Below are 26,640 nucleotides of genomic sequence, written 5' to 3' on the forward strand. Positions count from 1 at the left end.
AAGAGGGTTCTCAGGGAGGAGCTCTGAAACGCAACGTTCCACAGCCTGGCAACAAAGCAAATTCATCGAAGTGATGACAGGACCCGGGGAGAATGATGCTTTATTTGGGCTGGTTATTTCTTTGGCTTGTCACAGGAGAGAGAATTAAAGAAATGACTACTTCAGGTAGGGTTTTCACTTTTCATGTTAACACTGTGAGTCTTGTGGTCAAGGTTTGAAGTGTCAGGTAATCTGATATATCAACAGCTTGACCTGTTAACACAGAGAATTTCCTTCCTACTGTTGAGATGGGTGCAGGAAGAGAGAAATGACAGGGGCGAGGGGGACAGCTTTCAGCAGATGCCACGCATCAGTGAGGAGCCCAGTTGTGATAGTGCAGTGTTCGGAGGGAGCAGCTGAAGAGGAATGAGGGACAGTTTGGTCATCTTTAAAAGGCAATTGCTGTGCTACTGGCCAGCTCAAGTTCACCGGGAGGGAGTCAGAGGATGACGTTCTAAATGGAAGCAGGGAAGAAGACAAACAAAGGAGCCTAATTCTTCATGAAATCTTGGACTCTTTCTAAATGTCAGTTAGAGTTTGATTGTTTTCCCCTCCAGTTTTGTTGAGATATAAGGGACAGACAGCATGGCACAAAGTTAAGATACACAGCAAAATGATTTGACTTACATGTAGAGTGAGAGGATTACCACGTTAAGTTTAGTTAATATCCTTTATGTCTTATAGCTACCAAAAAAAGATAGAGAAAAAAAAAAGAAGCTTTCTTGTTTTTTAAACATGATGAGAACCCTTAGAACCCACTTTCTTAACAACCCTCAGATCTATAAGACAGGAGTGTTAACTAGAGTCCTTGTGTTCTCCAGTACGTTCCCAGTACTGCTGTATCTTATAACTGGAAGTTTGTGCCTTTTTGATCACCTCATCCAATTTCCCCACTCCCCAGCCAGCCTCAGGTAACCACAAATCTGATCTCTTTTTTTTTAAATTTGTTTTACTTTTTCATGGTTAGACATTGAAAATAATATTAGATAACATTGAAAATAATATTAGATAATTTTATTTGTTCAGTTTGTTCGGTTTCTTTTGTTATTTTTTTAAATGTTACTAAATTTCACTTCATTTTATTTGTATATATTTACTTATTTTTATTATGTTTATAAGTTTGGTTTTTGTTCTGTTTTGGTTTTGTTTTGAGACTCCACGTGTAAATGATATCATATGGTATCTGTCTCTCTGACTTATTTCACTTAGTATAATGCCCTCAAGGTCCATCCATGTCATTGCAAATGACAGGATTTCCTCTTTTTTTATGGCTGAATAATATGTGTGTGTGTGTGTGTGTATGTCCAGCTTCGTTATTCATTCATCTGTTGAACAGTCTATTTCCATATCTTGATTATTAATCAATTTATAAACCCAACAGTACCCAAGGGTTCCCTTTTCCTCACCCCCTTGCCAGCATTTCTTACTTCTTCCTTTTTTTCAGTAAGCCATCCTGCCAGGTGCGAGGTGATATTTCACTGTGGTTTTGATTTGCAGTTCCCTAATGATCAGTGATGTTGAGCACATTTTTATGTACCTGCTGGTCAATTATATATGTTCTTATGAAAAATGCTTATTCAGGGTCATTGCCCATTTTCAAGTGGTTTATTCTGGGGGTTTTGTTTGTTCATTCTTGTTTGTTGGTTTTGCTTTTGAGTTGTATGTGTTCTTGGTGTATTTTGGATGTTAATCAGATATATTTTATTAGATAGAGCTTTGAAGATTTTTTTCCTATTCTGTAGGTCATCTTTACATTTTGTTGATCATTTCTTTTGCTGTGCAGAAGCTTTTTAGTTTGATGTAGTTCTACTTACTAATTTTTTTAAAAGATTTTATTTATTTATTTATTTATTTATTTATTTATTTATTTATTTCAGAGAGATAGAGAGATTGTGAGCAGTGGGGAGGACAGAAGGACAAACAGACTCCCTGCTGAGTGGGGAGCCTGATGTGGGGCTCCATTCCAGACCCCTGAGAACAAGACCTGACCTGAAGGTCAGGTCTTAATGCTTAATGGACTGGGCCACCCAGTCGCCTGATACTTTATTTTTTTATCTGGTTGCTTGTGCTATAGATGTCATGTCCAAAAACTCATTGCCAAGGGCCAGTCTCATCTCCTAATGCATCTCTCTGTTGCTTGGTTCCTTGTGGCTTTCAGATTGCTTCACCAAGAACCTGCTTTGGGAATATTCCTCAACGAGGGAGCAATTTATCTTATTTTGTAACTTAACAGAGTCACAGACATGCCACTCATCCCACAGAAGTCAACTCTCACCAACCCAAGGTTCTGAAAAGTTGCCCTGGAGTGGTTACAAGGACCTGTCTGATGTCCAGTGGTATCTACAACCTCAAAATGGAGATTCACCATGGGAAATAATGAACAACTCTGCTCACGTCATTGAAAAGGGCATCCTACACTTTTTGACCATGGAAATACATAATCCTGGATCATATATCTGTAGGCCCAGGATTAGGTATGTCCCAAATACATTCTTATATGAAAACACTCCCCAGTCCTACATTATCTGGATATAACATTTATGTTCATAGACCTTATTACCTCTCCTAGGAGCCCTTGTTGTGTCAAGATCATCTTAGAAGTTAAGCCCAAGACAAAACTACCCTGTATACCACAAAACTCTGTATCACATGAGCAATACCTTCTTCTTGGTAGCACTGCCCGTATTCATTGTCCCAGCCTCAACTGCCAAAGTGACGCACAAAGTCCAGAGGTGACCTGGTACCAGGTAAGAATGACTTCTCCAAAACTCATGTGAGAGTATGTTTTTTATGGTAACATCTCTATAGATGCTTTATAGAAATGTAGGTTTGTGAATCTGAGGTCTAGAGCTTCGCAAACACTTGTGCCTACAGAGAAGACCTGACCTTCTTCAAGAAAGTTGTCTTTCTCCTAGGGAGCCATTGAGTGTGATAGTGCAAGTAGGAGAGCTGCCTTTTGCTCAGAGCCAGCAAAATTTCTAAAATTTGAGCACATTATTCGTGAGGGAAGACATAAACTTGCAAACATCCACTAAGGCAGAAGACCAGTTGAATTCATTTCTAGTGTTTTTGGAAAACAATGGGCACTTTTAGGGGGAAGGCAGACACCAATAAGTGAGGTCCAGAGGGTTTCTGAACAAAATAGGAGATGAGTGCTTTCCAAAGAGAGCATATCTAAGACGACAGTTATGGCAAATATAGGTGGCCCAGGTGACAGGTGTCTTGCACAGGTGAGGGGGGCAGGGAGGACAGAAAGGCATTATAAAGAGGAAAGGGGGTGAGGGCAAGGAAGAGGCAATGTTCCTAATGATTTTGAGTTATGAACCACATGTGAGTCAGCTTTATAACAAAGACCACTTCATGTTGCCATGGCGTCTTACAGTTTTTACACATGCTAACAGATAGATAAATGCAGCATAAGCATGTCCTTCAACCTAACCCCATGGTAGTTGACCCCTGGGCAGTGGAAAAAAGGATAGAATTTACATTGCCTCCTACATTTGGAATCATTGTTGGAATTTCAATACTCTGCTGTGAAAAGTCACCTAAAGTATTAAATATGACTTCAAATCTTGTTTGTTAAATATAAAAATATCATTTTAAATTGCCACTGAAAGGGTCACACAAGGGACCCATGTTTATCTGGTGGCTCTATGCACCCCAAGACTCAGCAATCAGAGAGTCGTGTGTGTACAAGCAATGTGGTGTGAGAAGCTACTTCCTCACTCGATTCCACTGACACAATGGGTAGATAGGCATTATGATGTTCACTATAGAAATAAGCATACAGGGCACCTGGGTGGCTCAGTTGGTTAAACATCTGTCTTCAGCTCAGGTCATGATCCCAGGGTCCTGGGATCGAGCCCCACATCAGGTTCCCTGCTCAGTGGGGAGCCTGATTCTCCCTCTCCCTCTGCTTCTTCCCCTGCCTTGTGTTCTCTCTCTCTCTCTGTCAAATAAATCAATGAAATTTTTTTTAAAAAAAGAAATAAGTACACAGAGAGAACAAGTGATGTGATGTGTTGTAGGTCTCACATTTGTATTTTAAAGGGCTCACTAAAATTCCAACTTAAGTAACGCATTAATTTCATAACCTTTAAAATGAGGTTAGCCAGAAGAGGCCATGATTATGTTCATTATTTTCAGTTCTCTCTTTTTTTTTAACCAAAGATTTCACTTATTTATTTGACAGAGAGACAGAAAGAAAGAGAGAGTGTGTATAGGAGGGGAGGAGTGGCAGGTAGAGGGAGAGGGAGAAGCAGGCTCTCCACTCAGCAGGGAACCAACTTAGAGCTCCATCCCAAGACCCTGAGATCATGACCTGAGCCAAAGGCAGCCGCTTAACCAACTGAGCCAGCCGGGTGCCCCTATTTTCAGTTCTCTTAAGAACAAAACTCCCCTGAGTTCAAAAGTATTTGTGGTCTGGGATGACAGATATTTGCTACGTCAATGTAGGCTATTCCTAGGCCAGTAAAGCAGACTTGCCCCCAGTCATTTCAGATCCAAATGCATTTATATTTTCAAGGATTGTACCCCTAAAATGAAGGCTGTTTTCACTCAGGGAAACAGAAGCCACACAATAGTTGTCAGCTTTTTGCATATATTGCTCTTATAAAAGAAACCCTAACAGGGTATGACATTCACAGAAGGAAGCTTTATTTCACATACTTGAGGTCTTGTCGGGATGTGTTTAGCAGTAAATAGGCATCTGTCTTAAGAGTGGGCAAACGATGGCTCTTAATCATTGTATGTTCTGATGCAGATTTGGATAAGTCATCATTCAAGTTAGGTTTCCCAGTTGCATGTATGTGTGTGTGTGCCTACGTGCACCTGCGTGCACACGTACACACACACATGTGCACAGACACGCATACGTAAGTGTGTGCAGTAGCCTGATATGTCCCAGACCTCGCAGAAAGAGTGTATCACTAGAGGTGGTGACATTGGGCAGCAAATAATACACAATGCACCTTTCCTTCATGCTGAACCCCCAGTCCTCCGGTGGTGGGTAGGTCACACCTAAGCCATCTCAGGAGAGATTGCGGATACTAACACTGACTCAGCAGATGTAAACATGGTGCTATTGAATTCAGATGAAACTCCTGACCGGGGATGCCTCTGCCAGATGTATAGGATATCCCACTGAAATAAATCAACAGGCTTGAGGCTCTGGGGGCTTTCAGATTTTTAATAGACACGTCAAAAAATTTAGGCTTGGCAATTAAAAAAAAATATGTATTTTTAAAGATTGTATTTATTTAACAGAGAGACAGCGAGAGAGGGAACACAAGCAGGGGGTGTGGAGAAGGAGAAGCAGGCTTCCCGCTGAGTGGGGAGCCCAATGCTGGGCTCTATCCCAGGACCCTGGAATCATGACCTGAGCTGAAGGTAGACGCTTAACAACTGAGCCACCCAGTTGGGATTGGGGATTCTTAACTGAAATATTAAATGACCACAAAGTCAGAGTTAAAGTGAATTATCTGTTCTTTACTTCAAGAACATTTTCACCGTATTTGCTACTTTCTAAAAATATAATAAAAAATAGTCTACACAGATTTCATCTTAAATAAATGAAAATTGCATTTAATGAGAGGGCATTTTACGTTCTTTAAGCAAAGCTATGACATGGGCAAAATCATAAAGGGCAGCCAGAGAAGTTCTTCCGCAATGGCACTGACACACAAATGTCAGCGACCCTGCTGTCTTTTTGTAATTCAGATGTGTGCCCCAAGCAACCTTTCCATTGGTGGTTTAGGACACTCTCGCTCATATGCCACACTCACTGGCCACAATGCTGATGTGGCTGCTGCTTCATCTCTGAGCCCTGTGTTCGATGGAATGTACGCACTCAGACTCGCTGCTTTTCCTTCTCATTTCTTTTTGGCCTACTTTTCTCAGAGCCACGAGTACTCCTGGCATTTTGTGAGCCTTAGTGACCCAGGGAACCAATGGGTTGGCGAGACTGGTTATGGTTAGACCAAAGATCAATGTGATTCCGAGTAGGGAAGAAGTAGAGATCATTTTGATTTGATTTCTGAAAAGTATTTTCAAGGTCAGTATAGTAGCCCATTCAGTTGTTCTCACCGAGCAATTTCAGAGTGCTCAAAATCCTGCACAACTTCCTAACATCTGTTCAGTGCTATAAGCCACATGTTGCCTAGCCAATAGTGAAAACAGAGAAACAATTTTCTTCCTTGCCTTGAGCAGCATATCGATGCCATCTACAATTGCATGAGCTTTGGGACAGCTCCATAATGTGGTCAATTCATTTTTAGTTGGCAGGTAGGGGACTTTTGTTTTGTTTTGTTTTTTATTTTTCACAAGAACTGTGATCGAGCCAATTCATTTTTATGCTAACATAGTAGAATTTGTAACCCACATTCACGATTTTACATTTATTCTAATTAAATTGATTTGTTGGTTTTAGCTCACCATTCTGCATATCCATTGGAATTTTTTAAAATTAATTTATTTATTTTCAGCATAACAGTATACATTATTTTTTCACCACACCCAGTGTTCCATGCAATCCGTGCCCCCTATAATACCCACCACCTGGTACCCCAACCTCCCACCCCCCCGCCACTTCAAACCCCTCAGATTGTTTTTCAGAGTCCATAGTCTCTCATGATTCACCTCCCCTTCCAATTTACCCCAACTCCCTTCTCCTCTCTAACACCCCTTGTCCTCCATGCTATTTGTTATGCTCCACAAATAAGTGAAACCATATGATAATTGACTCTCTCTGCTCGATTTATTTCACTCAGCATAATCTCTTCGAGTCCCATCCATGTTGCTACAAAAGTTGGGTATTCATCCTTTCTGATGGAGGCATAATACTCCATAGTGTATATGGACCACATCTTCCTTATCCATTCGTCCGTTGAAGGGCATCTTGGTTCTTTCCATAGTTTGGCGACCGTGGCCATTGCTGCTATAAACATTAGGGTACAGATGGCCCTTCTTTTCACAACATCTGTATCTTTGGGGTAAATATTCAGGAGTACAATGGCAGGGTCATAGGGAAGTTCTATTTTTAATTTCTTGAGGAATCTCCACACTGTTCTCCAAAGAGGCTGCACCAACTTGCATTCCCACCAACAGTGTAAGAGGGCGGATCAGCTAGAGTCAATAGCTGATCTGACTGGTTGTTCAGTGCTGTTCAGTATTTTTGGTAAGACCTATCATGCCTGCCTCTCATCCTCAAGTCACACGAGTCTGAGAATGATGGCTTAGTATGGTGGGTTTCAAAATAAATTCTAATGGATAAGAGGGTTCTCCTTTCTTACCCATTGGAATTTATTTTGAAACCCACCATGGATAAGAGGGTTCCACTTTCTTATCCATTGGAATTTATTTTGAAACCCACCATACTAAGCCATCATTCTCATTCTTGTGTGACTTGAGGATGAGAGGCAGGCATGATAGGTCTTAGCAAAAATACTGAACAGCACTGAACAACCAGTCAGATCAGTTTTTGACTCTAGCTGATCCCACGGTCCCTTAATCTACAACTTGGGAAGTATTACTGTTCAGGTAACTTAAAAAGGGCACCCAGATGTTGACTCATTCAGCCTATGTGTATCTATTTTATTTAACAAAGACCTCATCAACGTATTTTCCAAATGATTCACTACAGTGAAGATGGAACATCTCCTCTATTCCTATATTCTTCTGAGCCCCTGGTGTATTCATTTTATCATATAGAAAAAAATGACAAGACTAGCATGAATGTTGGTAATGGACAAGCTGGCTGATAGTCACCAACTTTTCCTTTTTGAGAACTCATAAGCTATCTTTCCAATAATCCATTCAAGACTTTGGCTAGAGATGAACATCTAGCTCATTGGTGTATACTTTTCATAATGTACCCTTTTCCACTTAGAAGATAAATATGAGTACAAAATTTACATACAATTAGAATGTGGTCAGTGGATGATTAGGGCAGGAGACTAAAGCTGCAGGAGAAGGCAGATGGGTTACAGAAAACAAAAGCACAAGGGACACATGAATGGTGAGTGGCTCAACATAGTGGGAGCAGAGAGGTGTACTTAGGGTAGGGGCTGAAAAAAAAGGCTGTAGGTTGATTATGTGGTATGGTTATTGGGGGTCCCTCTTGGTGTGATTGAAGTTTAAGAACATGAATCCTGATCCAGGGAACTAGCTTTGGGGACAGAAAAGAGTTGGCGGATGTTAGTGATATCTTCAAGGAATAAAATACAAAATGAAATACTTTGGGGGACATAAAAGAGATGACTCATGTTTTGGGTCTTTATGGCCCAAATATTCACAACATTAACAAGTTGAGACAGTAGAAATGAATTCAATGAAGGATGCAAAGAGCTCACATAGATCTGGACGTACTGAGTCATTAAAACAGACATGGGAATGTCAAGTCCATAAGGGAGGGTAGGGCTAAAGATGCCCAGGCCTGGAGTCATCCCAGAACATATAGCAAAATCCCTAGGAGGAGCTCCATTGTGTTGTCCAATGGTGGGGAGAACCACTCCCATAGAATAACACTGTGTGTATTGTCCTCCCTGGGGTGGCTGCACTGCCTAGTAGTATTGGAGCTTGATGACAGTAGAGGGTAACATTTCAATAACTGCTCCACCTAGAATACATTTTCTGTGTTCTTCTTGCTTCACACATTCATTTAAAGTCCGGTTTTAGTGTCTTCCTCTTTTCTGCATGCCTCCGTTCTAAGACTTACTGACATTCTTCATACAGGTTCATATTGAGATGTTCCTCCTTCCATATTTTGTTCAAGACTGTTTCACAGCTGAGCAAAACAGCCCCATTACCATCTCTCTTTCCTACTGGAATCATTTGCGATCCTCTTACCAGAATGGGTTCCCCATCATTCTTGACACAAATGCCTCTCCCTTAACTGTTTTCTTTGATGTTTCCTTTTAGTTCCATCTCATCAAGTCTTAAGAATACATATGAAGTCATACCTCTTTAATTTTTATTTTTTAAGATTTTATTCATTTATTTAAGAGAGATAGAGGCCACAAGCAGGGGTGGGAGAAAAGCAGACTCCCTGCTGAGCAGGGGGCCTGACTCAGTCCCAGGACCTTGAGATCACAAGCTGAGCCAAAGGCCGATGCTAAAGCAACTGAGCCGCCTAGGTCCCCCCATACTTACCTTTTTATGGAAAAGAAAAAAATCAGATGTTTTGACCCATTCCCCACTGTGGTTAGCTGAGGTCTCAATCATGACTCCGCATCCGCTCCCCCATTACTTTCTTGGGTGATTTATGACACACCTCTTCTCCAATTGTCACTCATTCTATGTGATTGTTGTGTTTTCTAGAGTTTTATCTCTGAATATCACTCCAGGCTCTGACCCTTCTTTTGAAGGGGTCCCTGACCCTTGAGATCAGCTGATCTGTATTTAACATTGTCTGCTCCCCTTGTTTGTTTTCTTTTACTTCCTGCCTGCAGCTGCCCCTCTCTGACCCATTCTGACGCTCAGGCTCTTTGCCAACTTACTGGAAGTCCCTTCTTGGGCCACAGAAACCACACTGGAGACTTGGAGTAGGGGAATCCCTGCTCCTATGAGTTAGCATGAGAAGTGGAAGGGATTTTCCTCAATGAGAACATGAAACTCAAGAGTCAGAAAAATTCACATTGAACCCTGGTCCTCTCAGTTGCTAGCTCTGGGATACAGAGCAATATATGAACTCCAAAACTTCAGTTTCCTTCTAGATATGTGCAGTCCAAGTCAGAGAATACTTTGAGTGAATCACATTAGAAAGAATTTTATAATCTTTGTAGGTAAGAGATACTTATTATTTTGTTATTTGTGTTTATTATCTCTGCTTTGGACTGCTGTGATGAGAGATACAGTCTGGGGGCTATTTGTTGGAGACTGGAAGCCCATGTGCTACATGGAAGTTAGGGGCTACAGAATTATTGGTATAGTGCAATTCAACCTTGCAACAGATATTCATCGAGCCCTTACTATGTTTTAGCTCCTAGAGATAAAAAAGTGATTACATGACTCTTAAGCTTCAAGACCTTTCAATTATACATACTTTAGTCACTCAGCATTTACAAAGAGCTTACTCATGCTGGCCTGCTTGCCATATACTAGAGACATAAAGACCAAATCCATCTACATACAATCAGCCTCTTCACCGTGGCTTTATTGCCTATAGCCATACTCCATTTCAGATGTTTCCAGAATGGCACTTACCTTCAATGGAGTGATTCCTGCATATTCCTCAAGGCTCTGATTAGCCTGGAGGGAGCATCCCTGCTTCTTGTTAACTGAGCCAGGGCTGCCCAAGTGCTTCATACTCTGGCTTACTCTTTGGGGTCTGCCGAGCGCTCTCCCCATCTCAGAAGGCAGTCACAACTCCACATCCTCTGATGAGAGGGATCTATGTTCATTCCTGCCAATGTGTCCAGGAGCAGCTCTGTGTCTTGGCACAAAGGCTCTCTCTACACTGATGTAGAAAGAGGTAACTGTCCACAGAAATTACGACCAGAGGGCTATGAGCAATCGTGGAGGTCTGGGAGCATGTAGGGACTGGTTCTGCTGGGAGCATGCCTAGTCACTCCCTCCGCGAGAGTTACCTCTTGAGTTAGAGTTAAAGACTGAGCTGCAGCTTACCCAGTAGTGAGGAAAGTGGTTGGAGAGATGTATGGACACATGAATGGAGAAAGAACATGGTTATTGGGGCACCTGGGTGGCTCAGTGGGTTAAAGTTTCTGCCTTCAGCTCAGGTCACGATCTCAGGGTCCTGAGATCAAGCACCACATCAGGTTCTCTGCTCAGTGGGGAGCCTGCTTCCTCCTCTCTCTCTGCCTGCCTCTCTGCCTACTTGTGATCTCTGTCAAATAAATAAATAAAATCTTTTAAAAAGTACATGGTTATTTAGGAAATGGCTAGTAGGTGGAAAGGCAGTAGCAAGAAATGAGAGCAGGAAGGCATGGTAAGTTCAGATGCGGGAGAACTTCAGACCTTAGAAGAGCATCCCTGATGGATATGCTAAATAAGGGAAAGAAATGTTCATAACTGTTTGGGTCCTTCATGAGTTCTTTGTTTCTCACTCATCAATTATTCTTTGTCATATCTGTATACACCTGTTTAGTTATTTACTTAATACTTTTAATTTAAATTTCACCTTTTATGAGTTAAATCTATTTAGAGAAGAAACTTTATATTAGCCCCATACACACACAAATAAACTATTGTCAGTTTCCATAAATATAAATACACACAGTTTAAAAAAAAATCATCGAGGTATCAACTCCTTAAAGCACTATGAGTTTTCTAGAATATTCTCAGAGGCCTGAAGTCATGCTTTGGGAAATACTAGGCTAAGTAAGTTTGTGTATCAGTCGGCTTTGATGCCTCCATCTCAATGGATAAGGTAATCGTATTTAAAAATGCCTATTGGGGCACCTGGGTGGCTCAGCCTTTAAGCAGCTGCCTTCGGCTCAGGTCATGATCTCAGGGTTCTGGGATCGAGGCCCGCATCAGGCTCCCTGCTCAGCAGGAAGCCTGCTTCTTTCTCTCCTGCTCCCCCTACTTGTTCCCTCTCTCTCTGTGTCTCTCTCTGTCAAATAAATAAATAAAATCTTTTAAAAAATAAAATAAAAATGCCTCTCATGAGCCAATGAGAATCTTACAAGTATAGCTTCTGAACAGAAGCTCTTCATAGCTTAGGTGATGCTCTCATTTGTGAATTTTTTCTATTGTTGTGACTAATATTAATAACAATTATTTGGCTAAAGAAGGTTATTTATTTTTCTCGTCCCTTGGATTAGAATGGAAAGCTACTCCCTGAAGAAAGGAGCAACTCAATCCTGGTGGATGAAGTTTACGAAGAACAGGAAGGCACATATGTATGTGATTACACGGAGTCGGTTAACACAAGTTCACGAACAGTCAGAGCTGTTGTTCAAGTGACAACCATCGGTAAGAGAGATTTTCATATCAAGATCTGGGATTTGAAACCCCATTACCCAATTAAAGTAAATTCCTTTGGCTTAGTCATGGTTTCCTTTTTTGAAAAAAAAAATTATAATCCTATACTGGTAGTCATAGGAAGCCTTAAATGCACGAAAACATTAATTTTCTCATTAACCTAGATTCCATCCCCCAGGAAAGGCTTAGTCCTGGATCACATTCAAATTGTCACAAGTTGGGTCACCAAGGGAGTGAGTCCAGAGAGAAGAGGGCCTCGAATGGAGGCCGGGAGGATTGCAATACTTGGAGGGGTTGGGAAGAAGGGTGGGATTCCTAGAGGAGCTAGAGCAGGGGTGTGAGCACTGAGGGAAACTGCTTCAGGGCGAGCGACTAAAGTATCTCCGGGCAGAGGGAGTGAAGCTGTGTCTCGGTGCTGATGTTCAAGAACTCATCGTAGGGTCTGGGAAGAGGGCAGTCATTATTTACATAAGTGACTGGGGACTGGTGGAAGGATGGGGAGAAGAGCTGTAAAGGAAGTAAAATTGATGACCTGGGAGAGAGATCATTTCAAGGTTCAAGACTTTTTGTAGGGAAGAGGCCTAGAGAGTCAACAGCACAGCAGAGAGCAAGGAAGAAAACTGATATGCATGAGAACCACACAGAAAGTGGAGCCCCCAAACACACTGCAAAGTGAGCAGAGAGGCAGAAGGTCAATGCGAGAGTAGGGAAGCAGGGAAGCAAAAGACGAGAGGGTTCCAAGAGATGGTGCCCAGCAGTGCCCAAGGGTACTGGGAAATAAAACTGAAGAAAAACTCCGTTGTGACCAATGGAATTAGGTGCCAGGAGGTCACTGGGGTCTTGAGCCAAAGCAGTATCTGTAGAGTGATGGGGGCAGGCATTGAACTCCACCGGAAGTGAAAGAATGATGAGCATAGAGAAGGAGAATGAATGCAGCAGGGAAATGAGGTAAAGGGATTTTTCTCTGTTTTAAGATAGAGAGACTGGGGCGCCTGGGTGGCTCAGTGGGTGAAAGCCTCTGCCTTCAGCTCAGGTCATGATCTCAGGGTCCTGGGATCGAGCCCCATGTCAGGCTCTCTGCTCAGCAGGGTGCCTGCTTCCCTTCCTCTCTCTGCCTGCCTCTCTGCCTACTTGTGATCTCTCTCTGTCAAATAAATAAACAAAATCTTTAAAAAAAAAAAAAGTTTAAGATAGACTGAGCATGGATAAATGCCAATGGGAAGAAGTGGTGGGAGAGGAGGAGGAGGAGAGAGAGAGAGAGAGAGAGAGAGAATAGGGCAAATATACGAGGGAGAGCTGGAATCTTTGAGGGAAAAAGTCCCTGAGAAGTAAGAGGACAATGTTTGAGCAGAGGTGATGAGTTTTCCTTTATCAGGAGATAGGACGTAGTCAAGAGGATGTTTGACCATGGCGCTCTATTTGACAGTTTGGGGCAGGAAGTTGAGGGATAAATGAGTAATGCGGGGCCAGACTCACCTTTATTTTGAAGTAAATCACGAACTGGGTGATGGAGGGGGTGGAGTCCAGGCTGGCTGACGTGGGCATTTTCTCAGGTGTGTCCTTCTTCTGAATTACTCAGCCAGATGGTGCTAAAAAGTAATCTTGTAGGAGAAGACAGGAATGGGGGCTCAGGTCTGCAATGGTTGAGCAGGACTGGTGTGGAAGAAAATGCACCTTTTGCTAACACCTGCGGACTGATGTCATGGTCATTTTTGGAGACTCCTTTTTTTTCTAAAGATTTTATTAATTTACTTGACAGACAGAGATCACAAGTAGGCAGAGAGGCAGGCAGAGAGAGGGAGGGAGCAGGCTCCCCTAGGAGTAGAGAACCAGATTCAGGGCTCGATCCCAGGACTCTGGGATCATGACCTGAGCCGAAGGCAGAGGCTTTAACCCACTGAGCCACCCAGGCGCCCCTGAGGACTGTTTTTCACGTGGAAACCTAAGTCCCTAGCCTTATAGAATATGACTCGAAATTGAAGAGGGAGCCCCAAAGCATTGAGATCAAAGTACCCCTTTGTATGCATATCTTCAGCGAGCAGGCTTTCAGATTTCCCAGTGCACATAATAATTTCTATTTTCCTCTTTTAGTGAAAGACACTAGTCACAAACCAGATATTCTGGATCCCATCAAGGACACGCTGGAAGTAGAACTTGGTAAGGTGGGTTGTGTTATCGCCATTGAATGACACTGTGCTTCTAGGAGCAGGTCTAAGTGTGGTATAAGGAAAAGAGTCTCGGGATTTTTTTTTTTCAAGATTTTATTTATTTATTTGACAGAGAGAGTTCACAGTAGACAGATAGGCAGGCAGAGAGAGAGAGAGGGAAGCAGGCTCCCTGCTGAGCAGAGATCCCGATGCGGGACTCGATCCCAGGAACCTGAGATCATGACCTGAGCTGAAGGCAGCGGCTTAACCCACTGAGCCACCCAGGCGCCCTCGGGATTTTTTAAAAAGATTTTATTTGTCAGAGAAAAAGGGAGAAAGACAACACAAGCTGGGGGAGTGTCAGGCAGAGAAGGAGAGGGAAAAGCAGGCTCCCCACTGAGGAAGAAGCCCATGGCGGGACTCGATCCCAGAACCCTGGGATCATGAGCTGAGCTAAAGGCAGACGTTTTACTGAATGAGTCACCCAAGCATCCTGAGGCTTGATATTTGAAATAGAACAGAATTGAGTATGAATCTTGGCTCAGCAAATGGCTACTTTTGTGACCTTACGGAGTTACTTATTCTTTCTAAGCTTCAGATTTTAAATCTGTAAAAAGAAGAAAACTGACCTCATCTGGATGAATCAAGAAATATAGGCTAATGTATCTTAAGTGGCTGGTGCAGTGGACATGATCAATAGGTTTTAGATTCTTCCTTACTCATCCCAGAAGCAGGTGTTACATATATTATTAGGTCCATTGGTGAGTCTGTAAGTTTAACCAATTTACCAACTTGAATAGCATGAATCTTTACAAACAGGGTGTTTGATGTGGCCTTTAAGATAATTATAGAGGAACGCTACATCCCCTCATATTCCCAATTAGCGTCTTCTTTTGGGTAGAGGGCTAAGTGACTTTCCTATTGGTCTCTTTGTATTTTATCAACTTCAATAACATCTACATTTTCGCACACAGTAAAATAAGAACTGCTCAATTTAAAACCAAGTACTGGCTATTCCAATAAAATAAGCGCTCTTTTAAATGCTAAAATATTTATAATTATAAATGGCAAAATAGGTACTATGGTAAAAGACCGCTAGATGGCAGTATCAGTGTGTCCTGATTATGGAAATGGAATTTGCAAAACCAGCAGCATCACAAGAATGCAAGGAAGGAGGAAAGAAAAAAAAAAATTAATAATTCAAAAATAGCCAAGCTACATATGGTTCCAGTGAATTTTGAAGAATTACAGGGCATGGGGGGGGGACATTATTAAGATGCAAAGATGATTTTTTTTTTTAAGGTGAAAATTTGGGTTTGAGGCAGAATGTATCTGGATAGCCCTTACGGAAAAAATGGCTAGAAAGAGGATAATGTAATAATACGCATCCCTACCTTAGTGCATTGTTCAGGAAATTGATGGATATCTAAATAATTTCTTCTTTAAACACATTAGTATAACCTCACAATTTTATTTTATTTTATTTTTAATTTATTTGACAGAGATCACAAGTAGGCAGAGAGGCAGGCAGAGAGAGGGGTAAGCAGGCTCCCTGCTCAGCAGAGAGCCCGATGCCAGGCTCTATCCCAGGACCCTGAGATCATGACCTGAGCAGAAGGCAGAGGCTTTAACCCACTGAGCCACCCAGGTGCCCCTCACAATTTTAATTTAATATGCAAATACTGGTCTGCAGTAAAATGTTCTTTGTTGACACACCTCGTACTGAACAGCAGCAGCGTTAGAAGAACAGGCTGGTCCCTGAGGGGACTCCTCATTTTCCCCGTGTCTATCCTCCAACCACATCAGAATTCTTAGTGCTATGACCATATAGCTGCAAGTTTGAGATACAAGTATTGCCCATTCTTGTTTGTTTCCAGATGAGAAACAGCTAGGTTTGGTTGCCCCTGGCACGCCTGATTTTTACCTACAAACATGACTGCAGTCATGAATGATCTTGAGGTGGAGTGTTCCTCCTGAGGACAAAGCGTTCTCACGGACTTCCTATTTTTTGCGTCACCTTCATTTTCAGGAAAGCCTTTAACTCTTAACTGCACGGCACGATTTGGCTACCAAAAGGACTTTATGCCTGTAATAAAATGGTACATTAAAGATTCTGACCGGGAGTGGGAAGTCCCAACATCTGAGGAGATCAGGTAAGAAGGAAATTAGCAGACTATTATTATTTCTAAACCATACTAAATGTTTTCACCTTTGGAAACCTTAAAAATGCTGGAGGGATGGGGCGCTGGGGGATGGACGCTGGGGAGGGTATGTGCTATGGTGAGTGCTGTGAATTGTGTAAGACTGATGATTCACAGACCTGTACCCCTGAAACAAATATAACATTAACTGTTAATAAAAATAAATGTAGACCCAGAGGTGAGCCGGCAGGCCGAGTTGACAGTGTGGCCACTAGCGCCCACTAGTGGTGAATAGAAAAGCATGGAAATGCAAGTTCAGGTTCATTTTATTTTATTATTTTTAAAAATTTTTAAGAAGACTTTTATTTATTTATTTATTTGACACACACACACACACACAGAGAGTGATCACAAGCAGGCAGAGAAGCAGGTAGAGAGAGAGGGGGAAGCAGGCTCCCTGCTGAGCAGAGAGCCTGATGTAGGACCCAGGACCCTGAGATCATGGCCTGAGCTGAAGGCAGAGGCTTAACCCCCTGAACCACCCAGGTACCCCCAGGTTCATTTTAAACAGCAGTTTATGATAAGCCATAAAATATCTAAGCTTTGTGAATATTTGTAAACCTCAGTTTGTAGCAACAGTTTGATGCAGCTTTACACATCAGGCTGACAAGCAGACAGGCATACCCACCCAGGCTGCCTGAATAGAAGTAACACGTCCAGCCAATGGGAAAGAATGCTGCCCTCCCCTTACCCCATTTCCCCAGAGCCTTCCATTTAGAGTAGTGGTGGGTTCAGGCATCCAAATCTTCAGTTATTAACAGTCTGTGATGTATCTGGAGGAAAACGCACAATAATGGGTCTGACCAAAAAGATGTGAAGCGAGGAACAGTTGAAGCAATCCAAATGGAAAAGAGGATTAAGAGATGGGATATCTGTCTTGTAGTCCTTACGTTTTATGGAAACTAGACTTAGTTTGTTGCTCTCTGGAGCACAGAACCCCGATTAGTGGACAGAATTTACTGGGAAGACAGTTTGGCTTAATAGAAAGAAGAACTCTAGCTATTCAGAGCTATCCAGCACCTCATGAAGCTGAACTCTGGTCCCTGGAAGGATTCAGTGTTTGGATCTAATCAGTCAGGACTGTCACTAAAAAAGAGTCTCTTGTTTTTCCAAAATCTGTTCCCAAGTAATAGTCTACTCATTAAGCACTTCCTTCTGATTCTTAAAACATTTCAGTGAACAAATGTAATATTTTGAAAAGTACATGTTACTACAAAAAGTAAAGAACAAATTTTGATAACAATAACAGAATTTAGCAAGAACTTCTAAGACAAGAGAAGTTACAAAAGCGCTCAGGTTCGAATATCTGTTTCTCACCTATTGGCAATGTGACCTTTGACCCCTGCAAGACTCCATTCCACCACCTGTAATCTATGGACACTTATGTCCACTTTCCAAGATCCTGGTAGGGAGCTGATATAGTAGAGGTGACATGCTCGCCTGACCAGTAGGAAGCATTCAGTGAATATGAGTTGGTATTGCAGGGTCCAAGCAACACAGCCTAAAAACCCCATCCATATAAACAGTATCCCTTCATGTAAAGACAGACTATAGATTGGCAACTTTAGAGAACTCAGACTGTGAATAAATACTGAGACTTACAACTTCCTGGATGGGGCAGAATGGCATTAGGCCCAGGACTCAGGCTGCCACTTGCAAGCAGAGTGACCTTAAACTGTCATCTACCTACTGTTAGTGTTGGTGACCAAGTCAGGTGCCCAAGTTGGGGGTGTTCATACTCTTACCTCATGGGGGCTCCTGTGAGGTGAGGCATGAAGGAGACTCAATAGTCCACATTCAGTGTTCAAAAGAGTGAGCACAGATACATGATAAACCCCTGGTGGAAGTGAATGAATAGTCATTTTTATTCTTAAAGTATTTTTACTGTCTGTTTTCTTTCTCTAAAAATTTTTATTTATTTATTTATTTAATATTTTATTTATTTGTTTGTTTGTTTATTTATTTATTTATTTATTTGACAGAAAGGCAGAGAGAGATCACAAGTAGGCAGAAAGGCAGGGGGAAGCCGGATCCCTGCTGAGCAGAGAGCCCAACGCAGGGCTCCATCCCAGGACCCTGAGATCATGACCTGAGCCTAAGGCAGAGGCTTAACCCACTGAGCCGCCAAGCACCCCTTTACTGTCTGTTTTCAAGGGAAATGCTTAGAGTAATAAAGGTCAGATGAGGCCTGCCAAAAATTAAATCCTGGTATAAATGCATAAAATGATGCCTAGCAAATTCAATAATCACAAAATGATACCCCGTGATCAGATGGTCAGTCTTATGTTCTTTGGGCATCTCCCTTTACTCTTTGATCCCCTAGCTCTTCTGAAAGCCAAACTGTTTGGCAGCTAATATAAATGCCAAATATTGCAAAAGGTGGTCAGTTTGTGCTACTGAATGAGTAGGGTGTTCATCCTTCTTTCCTAGTGTAAAATCTACCAAAAAGGATAAAGTCATTGCCCGCGTTATCCACTTCAAAGAAGTTACCCAGAGGGAGCTTCGCAGGAAGCTTATTTGCTTTGCCCAGAACTCCATCGGGAACACTACCCAGTCCCTCCAACTGAAAGAAAAGCAAGCAGGTAAGCCTGGAAGGTTGCCACACCATGCACACAACTGCTTTTATCTGAGAGGAGAGGAATTTTCCTAAAGAATTGTAATGATGATGACAGCAATTATACTTGCCAGTCGCCACTCTGCACTTCACTTGTATGAAGTGATACTTTGTACCATTTGATACTTTGACCAAGGACACATCACTAGTAAGTTTCAAATCAGTGATCTGGAACTGGTCGTCTTAACCAATACCCTATGTATGGGAGCTCTGTTAAAAAAAAAAAAAAAAAAAACCTGTCATTCATTCATTCACTTACTCATTTATTCAGTCTACAAATACCTAATAGGTACCATGCAAGGACCTAGCCCCCTGTTAGGGTTTTCTTTTCCTGCCTTCTCAATTCAGAGAACATGATGATCGGGTATTGGAGTCACCCTGCTTATTGCTCCGGGTGGCACATGTAACATCACAGATCACTCCAGCCTTTTAAAGGTGGAGTGGAAATTCCTGGTAGAAAATAGTTTTGAAATTTCTTTAAGAAGACACTCAATGATAAGCTTGATATCATTCATTCAATTAATAAATTAATTAATACATGAATAAATGTAAGTTTTGAATGCTACTGAGGCTTACAGGAGATGTAATTTGTGCTTGGCCATAGTGGATGCTCCGTAATGGGGTTCAAGCTAGGAGAGGGGTGTGGAAGGTCTGATGTGTTAGGTATGGTGGAGGGTATGAAATGTAGCCAAGCCATGCATAGCTCCTCGCCTCAGGAAGTTTAGACTTTACTGGTGATGACAGTGCATGAAAATAATTTATAATATGCAATGACAGGATGTAAATGGGTTGTGGGGAAGTTTATAGGAGAAAAGTAACTAAAAGTGGCCATGATCAGTTTCCCTGGCCACCCCAATCAGGAATGGCCCATTCCTGTGAATTGTCTCCGATTCATTGCAAGACGGTGCCCTTGAGATGTAATTGTACATGTTTCCAGCTTCAAGAGGATGCTTCCAAGAGAAGTGATTTTGATCAAATAATAGCATCAGAAAAGGTGCTGGGTGGGCATAGCATTGGTTAGAATGTGGTCTTGTCCCAGGAAAGCTGTCTCTGCATTTGCTCATGGCTGCCATGTTTCCCCCAGTGGTGTTCCTATACATCCTGCTTGGCACCGTCATGGCCCTGGCAGGCATGCTGACGGCAGCTGCTCTGCTCTACATGTACTGGATTGAAATAGTCCTGCTGTACCGAACCTACCAGAACAAGGATGAGACCCTCGGGGGTAAGGTGACCCCCAACTTGCTTCTAAATTTTCCTCTCTGAACTTAGAGGGAGAAACTCAAGAAATGGATGTTCCCTGGTAGAGAAAGTCCTGTCACTCAGCCTTTGAGACCTTCTTCCACGTCTGGTGGCTTCAGACCTGGGAGAGCTGGGAGCAGGTGGAGGCACAACTTCTTCTCAGTCCATTTACCAGGAATCTTGCTGACCAGCGATGCTATTGTAGATAGAGCATGTTGGGCTCGAAAATAATCTCTCTGCTCACCAACCTAATGCAATATGACATATGACCCAACATCCCCATGCCTTAGTTTCCTCTCCTGTACAATGGGATTGTAGTCACCATTTTGTAGTGAATGCTCTGAGCACTCACTGAGTTAAGACATAATAATCATTTAGAAGAGCATCTAACACATAGTAAACATTCACTAGAAGCTAACTGTTATTGTCTCTTGAGTACTGAGCACATGCCAGTCAGGTGTATTGGTGGCTTGAGCTGTCACAGTGATTCTGCAAGCCTGGCACAGGGACATGAAGTCATGGGCCCAAAACTGAACTGCAGGCATGGTGCTAGAATTGGAGATTTGGACCCAGGCGATTTGGTTGAGAGCCCCCATTAACTATTACCTTGATTAGCCTCATCTATAAAATGAGGGGCTTTGAAGATGGTGGCAATGTTCAAGAAGTATGAAAGTCTATAAAATCCAAGTACTATTACAATGAATGCACACTTCCCCAGGAGAAGGGATCATAGTACTTATTAGAATAGAAGAGCTTGCTTCAGTGTTTTTCTAGCCCCAGAGGTCCCTAAGATCAGAAGATTTGCAGTTTTAGTGAATGATTCTCTTGCTTGGAAAGGGCAGGATGCCTTCTGCTGGATTCCCAGGCTAATTACTTCCCATGTCAGCGCTTGCCCCACACTGAGATGCAGTGAGGAGCTGTCAGATCTATAGGAAAAGGACAAGTGATGGGATGCATCAATTGTTCCTTTCTTTGGACCAATTATTCATTCAAGAAATCCTTAAGCCAAGAGTGTTTTTTGAGAATTATTTCTTTATGAGATTGACGCGCTACCTACTGCACTAACGAGGCACCTGAAAATTATTTCTTTAAATTGGTTCTTTAGCTTTTACGAGTTGAGCAAGTTATTTAACCAATGTCTTAGTCATTGACTAATCCCTGTGTGTGAAAGGCTGCAATAAGAACGCCCTGGTGGACGGTTTTCAAGGTTGCATGATATCAGGTATATAAAGTGCTTGGTGTCCAGCTCACAGTAGGCTCGAAGGATAAATATCCTTTTCCCCTGCTTTCCAGATGGGAAATCATATTTACACTTACACTTTTTTTTTTTTTTACTAAAATGATATTTATCTTAAGATTCTAGAGCTTGTACAAAAGAGCCAATCAATCACTAACCTTTTAAATTTGTCCTTTCTCGTTTCACTTTGCACAGACAGTAACCTATTGAGGAGGCAGAACCCGGTTTTAAGGCACGGTTATTCATTGCCCTTCTGTGGCCAATCTAGTTTTACAGCAAAATGGCTGTTTCCTTAGAAGTTAATGCTGGATACCCCAAATTTTAGAGACACATAGATGGGCGAAGTTGCAAAGGACCTATGCAAGGTCCAATACTCCCATTCGTTAACTTCATTTCCAAAGAAATTTAATGTTTTCAGATTACAGAAAAATCCAAGCCTGCTGGAGTTTCACAGGGATATGGAAGGAACAGAGGTGAATAGGGCGTGTCACACATTTAAATGACACAGCCCTTCCCTGCTGGCCATGCCCCATCCATATCCCCCCCCCCACCCCCCAACTGCCTGGCAGTGAGGAACTTTGCAGATGAGCCTCCTGGGCCTCCATTCTTCAGCATTCTTCAGCATCCCCCTTTCTTGTGTCCTGGACCTCGCCCTGCCTTCTTTCTCTACTGCTGGCATTTCCATCCACTAGGGGTTCTCCTTATGTCCTGTTCAGCAATAGCATCAGCCCCCAGTAGCATCAGCCCCCCACCCCCTCACCCCGGGCTATCATTTGCTACTATAACATTTCTATTTGCCAGTCATTGTGCAAAGGACTAGAATATGACGCAATTATGTCCAGATGCCGATGCCCAAGAGTGAACTTTAGAGATTTTCTCCCTCTCTTGGTTGGTTAGTTACATAGCACATCCCAGTACTCAACGTGCATTTGTCATAATCTGCCCAACAGAGGCACATGAGACTTTACAGATACCCTGAAACGAGTTTTGTAAATATGATTTCCCATCTGGAAAGCAGGGGAAAAGGATATTTATCCTTCGAGCCTACTGTGAGCTGGACACCAAGCACTTTATATATCATGCAACCTTGAAAACCGTCCACCAGGGCGATCTTATTGCAGCCTTTCACACACAGGGATTCTAAAATAGGTGCTTGTGCTGTTGGCTCTGTCCTCTGCAAAGTGCTGGGTCTTGGCAGTGCTTTGCTCGCTGGATGTTACCATGCTTTGACAGAACAGTCTTTGATGTGTAACTCCTGAGACAGCAACAGTGCAGTGCAAAGAAAACTCAGAGGAACCTCCGAGTATGTGTGATTTAATCAATAAGCCACAGTTGTTTGATCTGACCTCAGTGAAAAGGCGGGAGTGCGTCATAAATTAGAATTCAAATCCGGTCGGATAATCGACACCACTCAGCAGTGTGATTCTGAAACGGACACAGCTGATGCTTTTTATTGTGACATCAATTCAGTAAGGAAGGCGAAACTTAACTTTTGCCCATATAAAGTAGGATACAAAGCCCGTGTAGAGATACCACGATAGTGAGGCATAGGTAAATGGTTGACTTTTTTTTTTAATTGTTTTTCTTCCTCAGATAAAAAGGTATTTGATGCTTTTGTATCTTATGCAAAATGGAGCTCTTTTGGGAGTGAGGTCACTTCCTCTCTGAGCGAGGAATACCTGGCTCTGAATCTGTTCCCTGAAGTTCTGGAAAACAAATATGGATACAATTTGTGTTTGCTCGAAAGAGATGTGGCCCCAGGAGGAGGTAGGTTCTGTGTGCCAAGAGAAGATCTAGAACAAAATGGACAGTTGAAAACAAGTGCTCTGTGGGCTTTCCTGTCATTCCTTCTGTTGGGATATACCTCTTCTGGAAAGTACCATGAGCTTAGAATAGGTTGGGCCACAGCGCAGGAGAACATGTATTGCAGAGATGTGTTCTGTTGCCCCACCCCCAAAATAAATAAATAAATCCATCTTTGGAAAAAATGACTGGGCCCTAGGGAGGCCTTCCTGAACAGATAGAGTTCCTGCCTCCTCTGTAGGATGTCATCTCTGTTATCCTAAATAAGTGGTCCCCCTGCTTTGTAAGACTACTGGCCACAACCCTCAGCACTGGGTAAGACACTGGCCACTCATTAGATGTGCAGATCTCACTCCGTACCTCCCTTCCTCTTCCCGAGACATCCCGCCAGGGAGCCTGGGTCATCCCATGCCCCCCTGTTATCCCAGCCTGCCTTGTGCCAACAAGCTCTGCTCCTAGAGGAATTGAGTGTTTGAGGACATCGAACACAAAGAGAGGCATGTAAATCTGAGTCACCTGAGACCAGAATGTATCTTCAACTGTCAGCAGAGCTAATACTGAAAAGGGGGCATAGAAAACCATGCTTGCTTTTCTCCTTCCCCAAGAGGGCCTTTGGAAGGAACCCTCTGGGTAGATCTGGGAGATTCAGAGATTCGGGGTTATGGAGACTCCAGGTTTAGCGATAACAGTTTCTTGAACTCTATTTCTAGTGTATGCGGAAGACATTGTGAACGTGATTAAGAAAAGTAGAAGAGGAATATTTATCTTGAGCCCCAGCTATGTCAGTGGACCCAGTGTCTTTGAACTACAAGCCGCAGTGAATCTGGCCTTGGATGATCAAACACTGAAACTAATTTTAATTAAGTTCTGTTCTTTCCAAGAGCCAGAGTCTCTACCTCATCTTGTGAAAAGAGCTCTCCGCGTTTTGCCCACAGTCACTTGGAGAAACTTAAAATCAGTCCCTCCCAATTCCAGGTTCTGGACTCAGATACGCTACCATATGCCAGTGAAAAACTCGGAAGGATTCAGGTGGAACCATCTTAGAAGTATCCCTGAATTTTTTCACTGGAAATGACTCAGTGAAACAGAAACCACTGGGAGGAGCTCCCAGCCTAGGAAATGGTGAAGCAGACCTTGAGCCATCTCCTCCCGGTCTCTGGTGAGTAGAGATGTGGATGGACAGAACACTCATGGACAGAACACACAGCACGGATCAGCTCATAGAAGATGGGAAGTGTTTTGTGACTCTGAGCAAGCCTGGCAGGCCTGGGAATAACCCTGAAGCTCTGGATAGTGCCTCCGATAGCCTCTGGACAGAGGGCGAGTACATTCTCCAGATGCTTGCACACATTCAGCACACAATGCCCCTCAGACTTTCCAAGCGGTCTGAGCTGAATTGGCAGATATAGTCACTTTTGCTTTGTGTTTATCGGCTACCAGGCCTGCTATTTGTTATATATATATATATATATATATATATATATATATATATACACACATTTATATCTATTTGGAATCAAATAAATATTATTTTATTCGAAGTGACTGATTTAAACTTTGCCTAAAGCTTTTCTGTTAAAAAAAAAAAAAAGTTCTTACTCCACATTCACCTACTGACTCTGGAGCAAAGAAAGTAAGTGGGAAAGGCAGAAACCGGGGGGGGGGGGGGGCGGGTGCAGATGGGGCCACCATCAGTTACTACTCTGTCCTTGAGGGAAGTGCACCCTCTGAGCAGAGGAAATAGAGGAAGGAGCGCTTCCTGTGATGGGCAAGGGGGGTAGTCTTATGCTGGACACAAGGCCAGGGGAGCAGCTGCTCCTTGTCCCGCTGGCCATTGGGCAGGGCATGAAGAACACCACCTTACTCCGGTCCACTGGAAATGGAGACCAAGCAGGTCATCATGACTGGGCCAATGAGGAGACAAGGAACAGCTTAGCACTTACAAGGTAGAAAGGCAATGACAAGAGTTAGCAGCCAAGGTACAAGTCTGGGAAGTGTATACTTTGTTTAAAAGACAACAAGGATGGAGCTTGGATAGAACTTTGGTCTGAGCCGCTTGCCATTGAGGCTCCATTCCTTGCATGTGCTTCCTGACCTACTGATCTCAGCTGAGTCCTGAGTAACAGGGCAATATGCCAGTAATTTTCCTGACCACCAAGGCGGATCTCATTCTCGTAAATTCATTTTCCTTAGGAGAGTTCAAACTATAGTCACAACAGTGTTTTGCTCCCAGAGGACTATAAAATCTTCACCCTCTGCCATCCCTGTCTGAATGGAATGATTCGTCTAAGCAATGAAGACAAGCAATTTCTGGGCTCATTCAAATGTAATATGTCACATTCCCTGGTCCGAACGCCAGCCAAGTTCAGAATGGTGAAAAGGCATCATTGTCTGGCTACTGCTTGGAGCCTGTATGAAATGCTCTTGAGTGGTTTTTCCACAGAGGCTCCCACATCAGAAAAACCACTGCGGCTTTGGCATCAAGCGACATCCTTGTTGGGAATTTCAGTGATGAAGTTAAAGATGAGTTAAAAGGTATAAATTATTCCTGGAGGAAGTTTCTTGTGGGAAGGCTCATTGTAGGGTCTCAGTGGGGAAAGTATCCACACTGTCATTGTGCCCTTGTGCTATGGTGATGGCCAGCATCCCTGCTTTCCCTGCCAGCTGCTCACTGAGCTCTAAGACTCAGAAACCTCTTTGGGCCAGTTGACCCAGGTTTATTTTATTTGAAAATAAATTTTGCTAAAACTTATCAATCCAGTGGCACACAGTTTTTTCTTAGCATAACAGAAGCTCACACTGAGCCTCAGGTATGTACATACTCAGAAAAGACCAAGGGAGGGACTACCTAAGCCAACATTTTACAGAATATACTCTTTCTAGGTTGGTGGAGACATTGAAAATGACAAATCAACCTTAGGGACAAAGGTTGATTTACACTTCTTACATGCAAATCAACCAAAAAATAAAGTAGGCAACTGAGACAAATATACTATGTATAGGAGATGAATGGTAATTAAACAATTGAACTCAGTGGAATACAATGAGAAAAAAGCATAACTTCCCCACTTCATTTTCTAGATAAGGTGACCATATGTTCAGTTCCTAGTTTATACCTGTTGTCCCTCTATAATAATCTCACTCTGAAAAGGTGCCCTAGTTTAGATGATGGTCATTTTGCCTCTAATGTACGCTGAAGAGTACTCCTTACTAACCCTGGATGTTACCTCGGGCAAATCTCACAGCCATCCTGGCATCTTCTGGGGTTTAATACCTACATTTTCTATCTCTGTTATTTCCAGATTGCAGTTCTAGGTAAGATGGAGTAAGTACACACCACCCTATCTCTCCCATTCATAGCAGCTATAAAATATGGATCACATGCTTAGAAAGTCAGTTTCAGGATTTTTGAGAGGTAAA

At 42.6% G+C, this 26,640-nt stretch overlaps 1 protein-coding gene across 1 annotated transcript; it reads left to right on the top strand.

The window, feature by feature from the left end:
* Positions 1-24,660, top strand: IL18RAP (interleukin 18 receptor accessory protein). Its single transcript, XM_059407860.1, has 10 exons — positions 1-165; positions 2,198-2,513; positions 2,609-2,786; positions 11,820-11,970; positions 14,071-14,136; positions 16,156-16,279; positions 18,758-18,909; positions 20,026-20,163; positions 23,011-23,184; positions 23,931-24,660. Exons 1-10 carry the CDS (start codon positions 93-95, stop codon positions 24,293-24,295), a joined length of 1,737 nt encoding a protein of 578 aa, XP_059263843.1. The 5' UTR covers positions 1-92; the 3' UTR covers positions 24,296-24,660.
* The last annotated feature ends 1,980 nt before the right edge of the window (positions 24,661-26,640 follow it).

This window comes from Mustela nigripes, chromosome 7 (genome assembly GCF_022355385.1).
Source record: "Mustela nigripes isolate SB6536 chromosome 7, MUSNIG.SB6536, whole genome shotgun sequence".
NCBI classification, from domain to species: domain Eukaryota; kingdom Metazoa; phylum Chordata; class Mammalia; order Carnivora; family Mustelidae; genus Mustela; species Mustela nigripes.

Excerpts from the sequence above, each read along its gene's own strand:
- IL18RAP (XM_059407860.1), top strand. The coding sequence starts at position 93 with ATGATGCTTTATTTGGGCTGGTTATTTCTTTGGCTTGTCACAGGAGAG. Across the intron at positions 2,514-2,608 it reads ATCTGTAGGCCCAGGATTAG|GAGCCCTTGTTGTGTCAAGA; the intron begins GTATGTCCCAAA and ends TACCTCTCCTAG. Across the intron at positions 18,910-20,025 it reads ACTGAAAGAAAAGCAAGCAG|TGGTGTTCCTATACATCCTG; the intron begins GTAAGCCTGGAA and ends TGTTTCCCCCAG.